The sequence below is a fragment of the Triticum dicoccoides genome, chromosome 1A (genome assembly GCF_002162155.2).
Source record: "Triticum dicoccoides isolate Atlit2015 ecotype Zavitan chromosome 1A, WEW_v2.0, whole genome shotgun sequence".
Taxonomy (NCBI): Eukaryota; Viridiplantae; Streptophyta; class Magnoliopsida; order Poales; family Poaceae; genus Triticum; species Triticum dicoccoides.
In genome coordinates, this window is record NC_041380.1 from 606,426,216 (window position 1) to 606,442,818 (window position 16,603).

A 16,603-nucleotide genomic window follows, 5' to 3' on the forward strand; every position below is an offset into this window, starting at 1 on the left:
ATGATTTGTGAGTAGTTACATTTGTTCCTGAGGACATGGGAGAAGTCTTATTATAAGTAGTCATGTGAATTTGGTATTCGTTCGATATTTTGATGAGATGTATGTTGTCTTTCCTCTAGTGGTGTTATGTGAACGTCGACTACATAACACTTCACCATTGTTTGGGCCTTGGGGAAGGCATTGGGAAGTAATAAGTAGATGATGGGTTGCTAGAGTGACAGGAGCTTAAGCCCTAGTTTATGCGTTGCTTCGTAAGAGGCTGATTTGGATCCATATGTTTCATGCTATGGTTAGGTTTACCTTACTTAATTCTTCTTTCGTACTTGTAGATGCTTGCGAGGGGGGTTAATCATAAGTGGGATGCTTGTCTAAGGAAGGGAAGTACCCAAGCACCAGTCCACCCACATATCAAATTATCAAAGTAACGTATGCGAATCATATGAGCATGATGAAAACTAGCTTGACGATAATTCCCATGTGTCCTCGGGAGCGCTTTCCTTTATATAAGAGTTTGTCCAGGCTTGTCCTTTGCTACAAAAAGGATTGGGCCACCTTGTTGCACCTTGTTTACTTTTGTTACTTGTTACCCATTATGAATTACCTTATCATAAAACTATCTGTTACCAATAATTTCAGTGCTTGCAGAGAATACCTTACTGAAAACTGCTTGTCATTTCCTTCTGCTCCTCGTGGGGTTCGACACTCTTACTTATCGAAAGGACTACGATAGATCTCCTATACTTGTGGGTCATTAACTAACTCCTTAGTCAGATTGAGCTCGTTATGATTATGCATTACCGAGTGGGCCCAGACATACCTCTCCGTCATACGGAGTGACAAATCCCAGTCTCGATTCGTGCCAACCCAACAGACACTTTCGGAGATACCTGTAGTGCACCTTTATAGTCACCGAGTTACGTTGTGACGTTTGATACACCCAAAGCATTCCTACGATATCCGGGAGTTGCACAATCTCATGGTCTAAGGAAATGATACTTGACATTAAAAAAGCTTTAGCAAATGAACTACACGATTTTGTGCTACGCTTAGGATTGGGTCTTGTCCATCAATCATTCTCCCAATGATGTGATCTCATTATCAACGACATCCAATGTCCATAGTCAGGAAACCACAACCATCTATTGATCAACGAGCTAGTCAACTAGAGGTTTACTAGGGACATATTACGGTCTATGTATTCACACATGTATTACGGTTTCCGGTTAATACAATTATAGCATGAACAATAGACAATTATCATGAACAAGGAAATATAATAATAACCACTTTATTATTGCCTCTAGGGCATATTTCTAACAATCCGATGTGGCGGGTGTGCTGGCAGCTAAGGCTTGCGCCTTCACCCTCTTGGGGTGCATCGCTGGTGAGTGTGTGGGTTGCCTTTCGGTCACGGTGGCGTGTTTGAGTTGGTGGACATACTACTTAATATGAACTTTTTTGGAAAAGGGGCATTGCCCCGGTCTCTGCATCTAGACAATGCATGCAGCCATTTTATTAATTATTCTCGGAGACCTTACAAAGCATTACATCAGTAAGCCTGAAGCCACCATCTTGTCGACACCTGTCACTACTCCTATCCCCTTGATGCAGGGGTGCCGAATGTCCGAGCCTAATACCAAACAGACATCGCACCAAAACCTAACATCTAATGCCGGATGCTCCATCCCAGCCACATACCGGGAATGGGTCACACACCAGTCTGGCGCACTCACCGAGGCTACCGCCACCGTCATCCACCTAGCCATCTTCAGAGCAGGTACTGACGCAAAGACCTTGCCAGGTCAGCTGGCAACGCCACCATGGCGCCAGACAGCGCCACCGCCCTGCGCTCGTCCATCCAGCCGCATCTGTCATTGATATCCAGCTGCACCATGCCGCCAATACTCGTCATCATCGACGCGGTAGAAACAATGTCGCACCTCCTGGCAACATCCACATCGTCTACGCGGAGTCCATCACCCACAGCATCTCTCCGCCGAACAGCAGAACCTCCCAAGACAGCGCCTCCATGGAGGGTACGACGCGAAGAACGCTGCCGCCGCCCAATCCAAACTGAATTTTAGACTTTCGTCCGGGAGGGGTTCGGAGGTGGATAGGAGAGACCTCGACATCACCTCCACGGAGGGTAACGGCATTGAGAGACATCACCGATGCCGGACCGAACAAGCCGATCAAAGTTTCCTCCGGTCCCCATCCTATACCACCAAACCTCTGTCGGCTCCGGATCCGGCAACGGACCACGAACCGAAACCTGCAGAGATGAGAGAGCCATGGGGCTCAACCCACCATGAAGGAGGATCAAGAAGAATCCATCGTAGATCTCTAGGCGCCGAATCTAGCGATTCGGCGTGGTCAGCAACGACTACCACCACCCCGCGGCGGCCGACGGCGTTCAAGCCGAAGACCCAGAATTGTATCCCGGTAACAAACAGTGTGGCGGCCTGCTCACATGCCTTCTGACTGTTCACATGGCACCTCCCTGCCTACTCACATGCAAGCTAGGAGATGATGTCACGTGGCAGCCATCCAACGATGCGCAACTGAAATTCAAGGGGGTGGTTGTGGCATTATGACCGGGTGATTGCTCGTCGGTGATGCCAGAGAGGCTGCGCAGCTTCAAAACCCGGCCGTGTTGCAAGAGGCGGAAGAAGCTGGAACTTATCCCCCGCGTTGGCGGTTGGATATAGAGCAAGCTTCAAAGGGGACTCGATAGCCTCAAATTTGGAGGCTAGAAGCTCGTTTTTTGAGCGAGCTTCATAAATTATGGCGATCCGAATGCATGTTAACAACTTTGCTAGAATGTCACTTTTAAATCAAAATCATCGTAATGACAATTATCATGACAATCAAGACATATGACAACTTTGTTAGAGTTGGCTAGCAAGTGTTCCATAAGACCACTCCTGCGTGCACCAGCAGTAAGCTATCCGGCTACACCACATAGGCACATAAGAAAAAGAAGAAGAAGAAGAAGAAGAAGAAGAAGAAGAAGAAGAGCGAGCGGCCGCTCGTCCTACCTACCCAAACCCAACGTAGCTGGCCATGCTTGTCCTACTGGTGACGTAGCTGTCAACACTCAACACTAGCTAGCTAGCTCCAACATAGGAAAACAACGACTAGCAAAGACAAGAGCTGAGCTTTCGAGAATTGACACGCGAACCTCCTCCCTCAAGTGGCCAAATGGACTGTGCATCTTATACGGGACGTCTTATATGACGCATGCCGCGTTATATAGCACCAGGACGCACAGACGGGCAGCCAACTTGGCAGGCATTGGCTCACCATAGATGTAGCGGGTATGTGTAGTTCAAGAATACTGAAGCTGCTCCGTGATTATTGTACCTTGCGGTTTGTGAAAATACTGTAGCTCGTGATTCAAAATTTTGCCAACGCAAAACTGAAAGCATTACTTTTTGGAAAGTGTTGAACATTTTTTGAAACCATTAAATAAATACTGAAATTAAAAACAAAAATCGAAATAATTTTTCCAAAGCATGAACAACTTGTGAAAAAAATTTGAATTTACAAACTATTTGAACAATGTGATAAATTTCAAAATGTCAAACCTTTTTTGAAAAACGTGAACAAAAAATGAAATTCCTAAAAATTTCTAAAAAAAATTAATATTGTGAATAAATTTCAAACATTTTTTGAAAAAAGTGGAAGAATAATTAAAACATGTACAATTTTAAAGATTTGTGTTGTTTTCTGACTGTGCATAGGAATGTGGCGACGAGGTGAGATCCTTGGGCAGTCGGGGTGGGAAGACAAACAGACAATCTGTCCAGGGGAAGGACACGGTCAAGAAAGATGAAGTGAAGTTTGGAAAAAAGGAAAAGAAAACCATGATGTTGAAAATGAAATGACTTGGGTAATTCTTCCTGATAAACAACATACACAGAAGTAGACTTGTGGTGCTTGTCCCTCACTCGACCGGCTGTCCCAAAAATTGCATAAAACAAACGCATATCCCACCCAACCCAAACAACATACACAGAAGTAGACTTGTGGTTCAGGCGCCTCCCCCCACCCAACCCAACCCAACCCATTCCTGCTTGCTCATATCCCACATCGAAACTACTGTGTGGACGACGCATGCCCGGACGACAGCGACACGATGCGCAATCCAGCCGCTCACATGCGCTGGATGGTAAGCATGGACGGGCTGATATGTGATGTCGTGCACAAATCGGCTGACAGCGTCGTGTGCATAGCAGCTCTCATCCCACATTGTTTGTTCAAATGGATGGATGGATACTTGAACCATTCCCACGCCCCACTTGTTCCGCCAAGGAAACTAATTATTCAAGGAAACAACATCATCTAAGCTTAACAACATCAAGGTAAATTCTTCATCATCAAAATTCAATTCAATTCAATGCACAACAAACAGTCAACTAGTCACTGACCAAAGTAGATAAGTGATTTCATCAAATAATTCACACATATATACTGACAAGAATTTGTAATTTCAAACAAACAATCCATCAAGGTAAAGTCTTATATGGTGAGGGGCAAGAATGCATCACTTCCTCATTATCTTGGTATTTTAAATGAATCAAAACTGCAACACTTCACTTCATGATTATGTCAGTTTGGCTTGCAACCCTATAGTATTGTGGGACTGCTTCACTCCACATCATCACCAGTGAAAATTGCAATTGGATTATGAATTTTAAAGGAGCTACACTCTTGTATCATAAAATAAGCAGAGCGTACACAAACTCCCCAAAACTTCACAGGCTCTTGTGGCCCATCCATCTAACCCCCTCTCCTACCAAAACCAAAAGCGGCAAAAGAATTGAGATCTCCATCTCAATCACCTATAACTGGTTGCTTGTTAGCCATCTTGTCCACTTTTTTTCTCTCTAGGTATTTTAACTCAAACAAGAAAGATCTCCAAGGCTGGCAAAAAACAAAAAATATGTGAGCCTACTAGACAGACCAAATTCAGTTCCAATTTACTCTACACTGTACACGAGCAAGCGAGCCGCCATCATATGATACGAGGTGAGCTTCACCCGTTTAGCTTCGCCAGGAACTGGTTCATATCATACTCGTCCGCGTACTGCGACTGGTCCCACAGCTCGTCCAGCCCACTCAGGATTGACTTGAGGCCCTTGCGACCCGGTTTCCCCTTGTTGCTATCTTCTTCCGTGGCGCTCGAACTGCTTGGGAGAACCGACGCCTGCACATTGGAGATAGGATTAGGAATGAGTTCATACCACAGGGGAACTAGTTTGTCCCAACTATCTTACCTTTCTGGAAGCAGGGGTCGAAGTGAACAAATCGAGTAGCTGGTCAGTGTTCATGGTCTTCAGGCTCGCGTTCTCAGAATTTATGACCGCGTTGGCGACCGACACCTTGAACCGCTGGAGACTCATCACTTTCTCCTCCAGGGTGCCACGCATGATGAGACGGTGCACATTCACAACTTTCCTTTGGCCCAGACGATGTGCTCTGTCCATTGCCTGTCCCAGCAGAATTACATTCATCAGAGGACAAAGTAAAAAATCTGAAGGCAGTAATAGTCGGAAAAGCTGCATATGGATTCTAATTAATGCGGGAAAAAAAAAAGGCACTGTCCCTCTGTTCAGATGCAAAAGACGAACCTGGAGATCCTTCATTGGGTTCCAATCATGTTCCATGAAGACCAAAGTGTCGGCAGACGTCAAATTCAAGCCCAGACCGCCGACTGCAACAAACAAGAATCATCTAAGCAAGCCTTTCTAGCATGCCAAGGAGTAAGAACGCCACTTCACAAGGAATTCCTTGAACCCCTACCATGAGTCGTTAGTAGAAGCACATCGATGGTTGGGTCCGAATTGAACGTTTTGACAATTTCAAATCTCTTGTCTGTTTGAACAGAGCCATCAAGTCGCAAATACGTGACACTGCAACATTACCAAAATCACCCTAATCAGATGGCTTGCCTGGTGAAGGCGATATGATGATATAATAATGCACATTAACTCTTGATGACTTTAAATGCTGCAGAAATGCAAAATGGCAGCAAAATTACAATAAAACTAACAGCCTAAATTAGTTTTTGGTCAATTTAATCAGTGGTATCCAAACTCAAGTTTACGCATTAGACAGTTCAGCAGCAGCAGCGATTCTGAAATATTTAAGCATACAGGACTCCTTAAACAGTAAAACAGAAGGTGAGGCACATAATGGTACTACATACAGCAACGTTCTTGCAGAATATTTGCATCACCTGCTACTAAATGTGAATACAACACCAAATGATATTTGCTGAATATGAAATAATGCGTATCTAGATGCAACCAATATAGGTATGAAAATGGCATAAAACTCACCTTCTCATATGGGACTGAAACAGGTCCTTCTCAATAATGTCAAGGAAAGCCTACAGAAGAAGTTGAGAACAGAATAAGGATGAAATCAGAAGAGAGAAACAAGAGACATCACAGAGAAACAGACTCAATACCTTATGTTGAGCAAAAATCAAAACTCTGTGTTGCCCAACAGCCGCGGAAGCATCAGGACTAGATATTTCTGATCCTATACCACACTCTTGCAATATCTCTTGAAGAGCAACAAGCTTAGGAGAGTGGTGCAGCTCATGCAGTTCATCACCAGTTCCCGTACCTATCTCCTTTAGATGCTCCACAATATAGTCAGGTGGGCTCTCCCCAATTACAAGTAAAGGATGGCTGCAGAGCTTCAACAGGTATTGTAGTGCCTGCGTTATTACAAAAGAATATCGATCCATTTAGAGGGTAGTACTAAAACAGGATACTACAGAATGAAGAAACAAGAAAGAGTTGGCAAAGTGTAGCACCTGGAACACATGGCGAGTTGCCTTTGGTTGAGAGGTGGATGGCTCTGATTCGTCTGCTTTTACTATGGTTGAAATCTCTTCTTTCACATTGGAGCTGGAGAACTTGTCATAAAGTTTCAGCTGTAAGTGGCTGAGATTGCAATGTCTGTCCTGGATAATCTTCTCTGGAAGATCCGATAAGACTTCATCCTTGGTTCTTCTGAGTAGAAATGGCATGACCTGGTATAGCAAGGTTAATTTATTTATCAATAAGGCAATAATATAGTGTTATTTCTAAAATGTACTGTAAGACACAAGATAAAAACCTGTTTATGAAGTGCCTCCATTGCAAGAATGCCTGCTTCAGCATCCTTTGCTGAACATTTGGAATCTTTAGCTGCTATCAGTGGTTTCCCATATGTAGATTGGAACTGTGCAAAGCAATGTTTGGTCAGATTTCAGCATACCAAGATAGCTTCCACGATGGAATATGTGCTTTTGACGAGAGTAGTATGGATTGCATCTTTAGGAAAGAACTTATTTTCAGCTGGTTGAGGTCTAAATAAGAAAGGTGTGTCTACTTTCTTTGGTTTGTATATGTATTCCACTTTGAGGTTTATCATTCATAGACTAGTTGAAATAAATCATTTTATGATGCAGCCTAGCACATACTAAACATCATATGTAAGAAAGTGTAATGGCTCATAATTTTAGTTGTTGTGGTGTCTATAGACTCTAGAATAAAAAAATACACATACCACGAAGGCCAGATGACCATTCTTTAACTAACAAGCAAATATTAATGAAGTCATTGTTGTTCAAATTCTAGTCTTAACTGATAATATTAAGCCTGTGACTCTGATGGAACACACCATGATAGTTACTTTTAGATATGCTAGGCTAAATTCTAGTCATTGATAGTAACTCTGTGTTGGGATGCAGGGAGTAGGAGGCTAGAGCAGACTAAAAGTTACTATCAATCAGTTCCATAAGGAAGTACAGATTCATAGCACACAACTTACCTGTTTTTCTGTTCCAAGAAACCCTGGCATAAGGAAGTCAAATAGCGACCACAATTCCAATACATTGTTCTGCGGTTCAAGAGAATGTGTCAACTTATAGAAATAATTAAATCAATGGCAGCTAATTTACTATCCACAAAGGACACAGACATAAATGAATATGTGAACACAAATAGAGAGCAGCTTAAGGTATACCTGAATAGGAGTTCCACTCAAGATAAGACGGTGCTGTGCTTTCAACTGCTTCACAGCAGACGTTATTTTAGATCTTGAGTTCTTTATTATGTGCCCTTCATCCAGAACACAATAGTTCCAAATGACACTCTCGAGAAAATCGATATCCTTCCGTATAATATCATACGATGTTATGATGACATTGAATTTATCGAATTGAGCACGGAGCGTCATCCTGTCTTGTGACGAGCCAATGTACTGAAGAGGTTTCATGATAGAGCTATCTATGTATTTCTCCACTTCGTATTCCCAGTGTGCCACTAATGTAGAAGGACAGATAATCAAAGATTTTGGATCTTTGTCATCATTCCGTGCACGGGACTCGGCAATATCACTTGCTACGATAGCAGACGCCTGGAGTGTCTTGCCAAGCCCCATGTCATCACATAAAATTCCATGTAACTTAAACCGTCTAAGGAATGCTAACCAGTTGATTCCTTCTTGCTGGTACCTGACAAACAAGATTTTATTTAAAAAAAAAACATCAACATATGAAGCAAAGCTAGACTCAACTTACATGACAAAGTAGAATGCCATCATGAAGCCAAATTCTGACTAAGGAACTTTAATGATAGTTACAAACCTGCGCAACTCAACACTTAGATGAATGTTGAGCTTGTGATCATCAATTTGAGAGTTGTCAAGGAGTTGTTCCAGAAACTGTGCATCTTCTGTGCTGCTATATAAGCGCTCACTTAGTCCACTTGGTAGCGGAACTCCCTTCGCTAATGGCAGCAAAGGGACCAAAGCAGCGAAACTGTGAGTGACGGACTGCCTAACAGATCCATCAGGGTCGCTCATGCACCTCAGAAGAGGTACAACAAGGAAAGGAGCATAAGGAACCAACTCCACAGCCAAACCCTGAACAAGAAGGCTCAAAAGCATCCCAGCTCCTTGTCTTGCACACACAGAAGATGAATCCGACAACATTGGAATGGCATTTTCTATGACAACTACCATCACATTACCAGTCAGTGACTTCGCCATTGACGTGATACACCTGGCAGCAGCTAACCTAACAGCCACATGAGAATGACGCGCGCACCCAAGAATGCAGGGAAGGAGCCTTAACAGCTGAGGCCTCAAGGGCTCAGGCAGGTGAGGTGTAATTGAACGAACAACCTGCAACAATCAGGCACACCATTAGAAGCATGGACATGTGACTGAAATGCAGCCAAATAAGTCTAGACTAAATGATTTGACATGACGATCTAAGCCTATAGAATATAACTGTCACAGCCACATAACACTGAATCCACATTAAGTCCTGATGGAACAAACCTGGATGTTATTTATGAGGGACTGTGGGTCCTTATCCTCACAAGACCTGCCTAGTTGTGTGATACTCGGATCATCTTTCTGAATGTCATCTTCGATCTTAATAGGTTCAAGAAACTCGGTAAGGCAATCCCATAACTTGGGGAGTTTTTCAAATAATGATGATCCAAATTTCTCACAGAGATGCTTTAAAGCCAACTCTGATCCACGACGACTTATATAACCTTCCGTTTTTGTTCTTTCTTCACCGCCAGAATTCACATGACCCCTGGATTTGTGGTTGCTAAAACGCTTCCCGATTGACAACAAATTTTGGTCCTCGATAACCTGTATTGAATTAATAACTGCAGCTTGAGGTGTCTCGCTGATATCAGTGCATGCTAAGGTGCAGAGGTTCTTCGTAAGCTTGTCATTGGGGCCTGGCTTCCGACCAACACAACCAAAAATGAGCTCCGCAAGTGCATCTGCTGCTTTGTCTTGAAGTAGTTCCTCCTGCATGACATGGAAACATCTAAATTCATATGCTAAATTGACAAAGTAGAACTGCTAAAGTAAGCACAAGGCTACATGTTTTACCTGTTCTCTTTTTATTGCAGCCATTAAAGGTAAAATGACTGGATTCAACTTGCTTGGTAACCCCGACATCCAGACGACAGCAGAAGCCACCAAAGAAGAGACAGTGACGTGCAAATTGTTCTGCATAACAATATTAAATGAGTTAACTTATGTGAAGATGCAACCATGGACCGACCAAGAATAATGTAACACAGACCTTCAACATTTTAACACAAATATAAACAGACAATAACTGGAGAAGACACATACCTGAACACACTTCAAGTAGCCTGATGTGGACAACAGGCCTTGTTTAGCTGACTCTATGTTATTCAGGACAATTTTCTCACTGTCCGAAGGAAGATCAAACTCAGTGGGTAACGACAGCTTTGAAGCAAAATTAATAGCATCATCAACGCTCAGCATGTCAGCGTTAAAATTTAAGCTGCTGGCATAATCTTTGAAAACAGCACAAGACTCTACTGTGCGGAATAAATTAGTGGCTTCATTGCACATCTTTGTGTATGTCCTTGCAAGTTCAGAATAGGGAAGCACAGAGCCTTTTGTTGGAAATGCCGGATCAGAGCAAGACAGCAAGTCCAAAAGATACTCTTTCACAGAGGAGAAGAAAGCTAGCAATGTGCCCACTGCAGCGAGATCTCTTCCTCTGAGATCTTTAAACCAAGAAACAATAACCATAGAAGCCACCTGGATCAACAAAACAGATCAGTACAATGCAAATAGTTCTGGAGTGAAGATATTAACACACTAATATAATGCGGCCATTTCTAACCTGTCTCTGGACTCCTGAAAGAGACATGACATCATTAGCAAGTGGAGTAAGAACAACTTGCCACGAGCCAACTGGCAACTTCGAGGCAAAAAGCCCAAGGGCCATTGCTGTTAGCACTCGTGTATGGGTAACAGATTTGTCAGAATCGGCCCCCACGATTATCTTTGGAACATTTGAAGAAAGATCGAATTGCTTCTCGTGTGAAGTATTTTCTCCTGTAGAACCAAAAGATACCATTCTTGAACTTTCATGTTCTAGCTTTGCAGACCTTATCTTTGCAGCTCTTGAACGGCTTCCTCGGGGAAGGGCAACTGGCATAAACATTTTTGTAGAATCCAATGTTGAGCCATATGGAGTCGTAGCAAGTTGTACCCAATTACCAAAATATGATATTGCAGCACACTCAAGGTCTTTCTCAGGGCACTGCAATAGCAAAGATGGTTTTGTTTGTTAATACCATCCTATGATAGACAAGATTACTAAAGTTTCTGGGTATTTACAAACGGTAATGCTAAAACTCTGACGCCAGATTTTTAAACATGGCAACTTGAACGTTTTTTATGGCAATTTTAGTTTATGAGCATGGCAATTTCCTGGCAAGAAAACAAACAGAGGCGGATTTGCCATGCTTGCCAACTAAACTTGTCATCCTCAGTAAACACAAATTGCCATAAAAAAGGTTCGATTTGCCATGGTCAAAAATCTGACGTCAGATTTGTAGTGAAGTCCTTTACAAAATGCCAAGAAGTCCAGAACATCAACCTGAAGTAGAAGTTTCCAAGCCCTTTCAGAAGATTGAAGAATCTCATCATTCGACTCCAAAAGTATATTCTGGAAGGCAACCTGCAGTGAATCACCTAATATGGATGTAGGCCAGAAATTAGATAAGGCGTCTCCAGCTGAACTCCTGGTGTTGCAAACCTCAAGAAGCCTCTCCTACGAACAGTCAAAACTTCACAGTTAACTAGGAAAGCATAATGATACAAGTGGACTCGCAAAATTCAGTATACATAATGGCGATGAAATTGCATTATTCCATACTTGAGGCTGAAAAGAACAACTCAAAGTAAAATTTTACTAAAGAAAGTTGCATAAAACATTATAGCCCGATGGCTCAAAACTGATGCAAATGTAAGACGTGGACTTGCACTAAAGGCAACAAAATTGCATTATTCAGTTCTTGCGACTGGCAAAAGTATCTCATGGCAGGTTGTTTCTTTAGTAAACAAAGCTGAAAAAGGAATTAGCCAGATGATTCAAAGCTGCTGAACTACATCGGCTTTAGAGACATGTGATTGAATGGTAATGACTGCTAATTTCTATAAATCAATTCCAAAACTCTGGTGATTTCTTTAGTAAACGAAGTTGCAAAAGTAGCCAGATGGCTCAGACTGCTGCACCACATGCTGTAGAAATTTCTCACTGAACAATGACGGTTCTTTCTATAACTCAATTCAAAAAGTCCAGAATGCCTGATACATCAGCACAATAAACCAAAGTGGATCCTAAATTCCAAGTAATTCTTACCAATGTTCGTATAGCAGAACGCCGGACTGAAGTAATACTGTGTCTCATAAAAGGCCACAAACGGGGTGTCAGTGTGGCTAAAACATAAGGGTTCTCACTGTATGCCAACTTGTCTTCTTGCTCAGCCATCTGAGTAGCTTTGTTTAGATCAAATTCTCTCTCGCTTAAGGCTGCCGTACCAAGCATCTTTGGAACCATCTCTGGTTGCGAATATATCTCAGCTAACAAATTCATTACACTGAAATAGAAAAGAAATGTTAACAGTTTAGTTTCAGAAGATGAAAGAACAGCCATAAATTGGTCAAATAATCTTTGGCTTATGCTCAACTTTACGCTAATGTATGTTTGCCACACGACACAAGATTGAGTGGTACCTGCTTGTAGATGGGCTTAGGTCATCAAGGTCAAGCAATATATCCCATAACAACATCACAACTGAATTCAGAAATTGATCATTTAGTCTAACTAAAGAAGCAGCAGCCGGGATCAGGGCCTCTGCAGCTACAGCACGGACATCATCATCCGGATCTTCCAGACCAGCTTTACAAGCATGAAGGACATACTCAAACAGATCTTTAAGCATTTCCTGGTGAGGCAGAAAACGGTATTATCAATTTTGTATACAGATTGGGCATCAATTCATACATCAATATGGATGAACAAGCCATTAACAGTGCACACTGGAGCATCTAGATTGACATGAGTTGTACAAAGCCCAAGGTGTAGTCAATCACATAACAGCGCAATATGGAAATAAAATCTTATATAGGTGATCAGTTGCTCGATTAGCAATCACCTTGCGAACCGCAACCAGGTATTTAATTCCAAGGAGGCTCCCATGACGAACTTCCCACTCTTGCCTGCGCTGAAAAAACAAATAAAAGAGATGACAGTGACGACAAAAGTGAATGTTTTGTTTTAGAAATGGATGACCATGAGACAGATAACTACAACACATACCTGCATTTGCAACAAGATATTTAGTGTATGGCACACTAAAGAAGGATGCATGTACTTCAGAACAGCACCAAGAGCTTGAGCGCAAGTTTCACGGACAGGGGCAACCACTTGATCAGATACATAATCACCAAAGCTGCAAGCAGAATAAGGTGTGCAGAAGTAAGGCTAATGAAGAAAAGGAAATATAAGCATGCCCATCTTGAAGTCCAGAAATGCATACCGGTCCAATGAGAGAGCGCAAAGGAAACGAATTGCACAATCTTGAAGGAACTCCCAATTCTTCATACACGAGTACTTGGCCAATTTCATCAGTTTCAGATATTTTGAATTGTCAGGAGCATGTACAACAGAACTTGGATTTGATGCTGAGTTGAGTGCACTGTGGAGTGATGTATATGATGTTTCCACTTTAGAGGGATCAGTTGAATTATCAAGCTGCAACTCTGGCTCATCCTTTACATGAGCAGAATTAGGTTCACCACTCGATACAGTGAGCACATTACTCAAACCTGCCTCGGCTTTGGAATCAACAGGATTGACCAGCTCCTTATCCACGTCAATGTCCATAATCTCGGAAGGATTTGGCTTCTCCTCTTCCATATGTCTCTCAACAACTGGTTCAAGCATAATCTCAGAAGGATTTGGCTCTTCTTTCTTATGTCTCTTCAAAACTGGTTCAAGTTGTTCCGCGTCAATGTCTTCATTAAGATCAATACCATGAGGCTTTTTCAGGGTGTCAGAATCAGTTTTATCATCCAGATCAGCAAAAGGTGAGCTCAGATCAGGGAAATATACTCCAGCACAAGCACCTTGATGCGTCAAAATTTCCCTCAAAGCCATAATGGTGCCATGGCGAACTTCCCAAACTAAAAGGAAACAAAACTCAGTTAAAGGATATAAGCAACACAAAAAAGAGACAAATGTTGGAGTTGGGACATGCGCTTACTAGGGTCAAACATGTCAAGAATAAGCTGATCAACAAACTGTTGAAAAGGCCATCTCCCACTGTCACTGTACTCCACATTGTCTTCATCTGCAACTGTGTCAGAAGCATCCTGAAATTAGGGAAATGAAATTATCAAATCATCATGGATTGAAGACAAAGCCATCCTCCTAGGAATGCTACTGCAGAAGTAACGTCTAATTGCCAGACAAAGCAACAGTAATAACAAACTAGCAAACTTGCCCATGCATTAAGCACAAGAATACCAAGGCAAGTGAAGTGTATCAGCCACTTGCACCATGCCACATATGTAGGCATACTACAATCTATGCCAGCAATTGATAGGAAACAAAATTTTACTGCTTTTATGCTTTGAAATATTGGAAAAATAAAAATACTAGCAGGCATAAATTTGCTGATCCTTTAGATTATTTCAAGAATGAGGTATCTTATATATGAATTAAACATCTCACGAAAGTAAATCAAATACATTTTAGTACATATGTGATTGATTGATCCTTACGTTATATGTGCCAGCTTGGTCAGAAGAAGCTCCATTGGACGATGAAGAATTTTTTAGCACAACCTCATCATCCTCCGGTATAGACTTTGTATGATCCTTTGCGTTGCTCTTTGCTTTCCGCTTCAGCATATTACGTTCCCTGGCACTTAGCCGCTTAGGTCGAAAAGTAGAATGTTTTGGATACCTAGGAACCATGGAGGCAACCAAGTGCTGAATATTCTGACCACTATTATACGAATAAAATCCATTGTTTTGGGCATTTGCACCCCAATAATTCTTTTGGGCAAGAAGATCCTCATCTTTGAAAACGTCATTGAAATCCATAAACTGCTCGCACACATCAAGACCTGCACTAGAATAAGAAAGAAGTATGAAACCAATCCAAAATAACACTGGAAATATGCGAAGTAGACATTATGGAAACAGCACACGAGATCCTATATGAGATCAGATAGCAGTTTGCATCACATATATTAAGCAAAAGGGAACAAAGGAGCAACTAATGGTATTTTAACCCCTGCTCGCAATCTCAGCAAATCCAATAGATGTAAGCAGCGCAATATAATTGGTCAGAAAAATAGCTACTTGGTATTTAGTGATCACCAATATACGAATTCAAACTGATCGGCAGAATTCTAATGTAGGGCACTCAAGAAAATGCATTACAAAAATTGATATTACAATTAACTGACAAAAAGGCTAGTTATCCATCTTTAAATCTATAATCTCACAACAATCTATATTTTGTGAACACCGGCCAACAATAAGATGAAACATTAATTAAATCTTGGAAACAGATTGTGCTTTACCATACATAGTAAGAAAAATAACGTACCTAAACGCCGCCGAAGATTTTGCTTTTGGCGAGCTAAGCGGTCTGATGGATTCTTGCCATTATCGTTAGCAACATCGAATTCCTAGCAATCAAAACAGAGAGAACTCAAGTAGTCAGACCAAACTCTTTACTTCATTGATGTGATACGAAAGAAATCCAAAACATTTTAGTTGTGTTCATCAAATATTGAGGAGCAAGAATAATGGCACAAAAGATGCACCTGTCCACCCGATGACAACAAAGGAGACCCAAATTCCAGTACCCTGTTTATATCAAAGCTGTGACAAAAAGAACAGCATTATTAGTCTCTTCATTTTAAGAGATGGGAACAAGACAGAAAGAGGGAAGTGAACAAAACATTGGGAAACCAAATGCATCAAACCTTCCAAAAGCAAGCTCAGATGTTGCAGTAGTATCAGGGCGTGGCAATGCTGACGCAACATCACCAGTTTCATCAGATAACCCAGAAGCATGTTTTTCTGCTTCCACGGCTGCAAACAAGTCTTTGACTGACGTGTGCTTGACATTCTCTGCTATGGAACCGATCGCCTGAGCTGCAGCAACCCTCGTGTCCCAATTCTTACTACGAAGGTACTGAGACACCTAAAATTGGCACATGAGAGCATAACGTTCAGCCACCATTACGTGCATAATGTATAGAGAATGAAAGCTGGCCGCTCTCCAGTAAACTATGCATAGCATATATGCTAGCATGTTGATATCATAACAGTATTGAGTCATAATTTAATCTGACTGAACATATGTGAGTACTTGGATTGCTCCATAAGAATACGAATCAACATTCGAACATGCATGCGTAGGTGAGGTCATATATATATATATATATATATATATATATATATATATATATATATATATATATATATATATATATATAGCCAACAGAACTGCTATTTGACGGATCAACTTAGACATAACCGAAGATGTAACATATAACAGAGGAAACAATGTAGGATGAAATCATGTGGTATCAAAGAAAAACAAGAATGAAGTGATGCAGCTACAAAACCATGCATTCCTTCATACATCATGGCTTGACCAGCACAGCATGGAGCATACTAGGCAAGCAGTTGAAGGGTTCCTTCCAGGTTTGCATACCTTTTT

General features: G+C 41.7%; 1 protein-coding gene across 2 annotated transcripts in view; it reads right to left on the reverse strand.

Annotated features, from left to right (window-relative positions):
- Positions 1 to 4,663: 4,663 nt before the first annotated feature.
- The window catches only part of LOC119295295 (TATA-binding protein-associated factor BTAF1-like), a 13,759-nt gene continuing 1,819 nt past the window's right edge, over positions 4,664 to 16,603 (reverse strand). The window contains exons 3-29 of one of the 2 annotated variants that reach the window (XM_037573693.1): positions 16,598 to 16,603; positions 15,861 to 16,081; positions 15,699 to 15,756; positions 15,479 to 15,560; positions 14,644 to 14,990; positions 14,124 to 14,232; positions 13,398 to 14,043; positions 13,178 to 13,310; positions 13,014 to 13,082; positions 12,592 to 12,803; positions 12,218 to 12,455; positions 11,453 to 11,626; positions 10,691 to 11,113; positions 10,168 to 10,605; positions 9,919 to 10,038; positions 9,346 to 9,834; positions 8,648 to 9,186; positions 8,026 to 8,515; positions 7,831 to 7,899; positions 7,135 to 7,239; positions 6,830 to 7,048; positions 6,476 to 6,730; positions 6,345 to 6,394; positions 5,806 to 5,915; positions 5,634 to 5,716; positions 5,280 to 5,492; positions 4,664 to 5,209 (exon numbers count right to left, since the gene is read on the reverse strand). The exon at positions 16,598 to 16,603 is cut by the window's right edge and continues 89 nt beyond it. In XM_037573693.1, the coding sequence (XP_037429590.1) occupies positions 5,039 to 5,209; positions 5,280 to 5,492; positions 5,634 to 5,716; positions 5,806 to 5,915; positions 6,345 to 6,394; positions 6,476 to 6,730; positions 6,830 to 7,048; positions 7,135 to 7,239; positions 7,831 to 7,899; positions 8,026 to 8,515; positions 8,648 to 9,186; positions 9,346 to 9,834; positions 9,919 to 10,038; positions 10,168 to 10,605; positions 10,691 to 11,113; positions 11,453 to 11,626; positions 12,218 to 12,455; positions 12,592 to 12,803; positions 13,014 to 13,082; positions 13,178 to 13,310; positions 13,398 to 14,043; positions 14,124 to 14,232; positions 14,644 to 14,990; positions 15,479 to 15,560; positions 15,699 to 15,756; positions 15,861 to 16,081; positions 16,598 to 16,603 (6,069 nt within the window). In that variant the 3' untranslated portion in view covers positions 4,664 to 5,038. Of the gene's footprint in view, positions 5,210 to 5,279; positions 5,493 to 5,633; positions 5,717 to 5,805; positions 5,916 to 6,344; positions 6,395 to 6,475; positions 6,731 to 6,829; positions 7,049 to 7,134; positions 7,240 to 7,830; positions 7,900 to 8,025; positions 8,516 to 8,647; positions 9,187 to 9,345; positions 9,835 to 9,918; positions 10,039 to 10,167; positions 10,606 to 10,690; positions 11,114 to 11,452; positions 11,627 to 12,217; positions 12,456 to 12,591; positions 12,804 to 13,013; positions 13,083 to 13,177; positions 13,311 to 13,397; positions 14,044 to 14,123; positions 14,233 to 14,643; positions 14,991 to 15,478; positions 15,561 to 15,698; positions 15,757 to 15,860; positions 16,082 to 16,597 lie in introns of those variants that run through there. The other variant, XM_037573699.1, reaches the window with a different exon arrangement.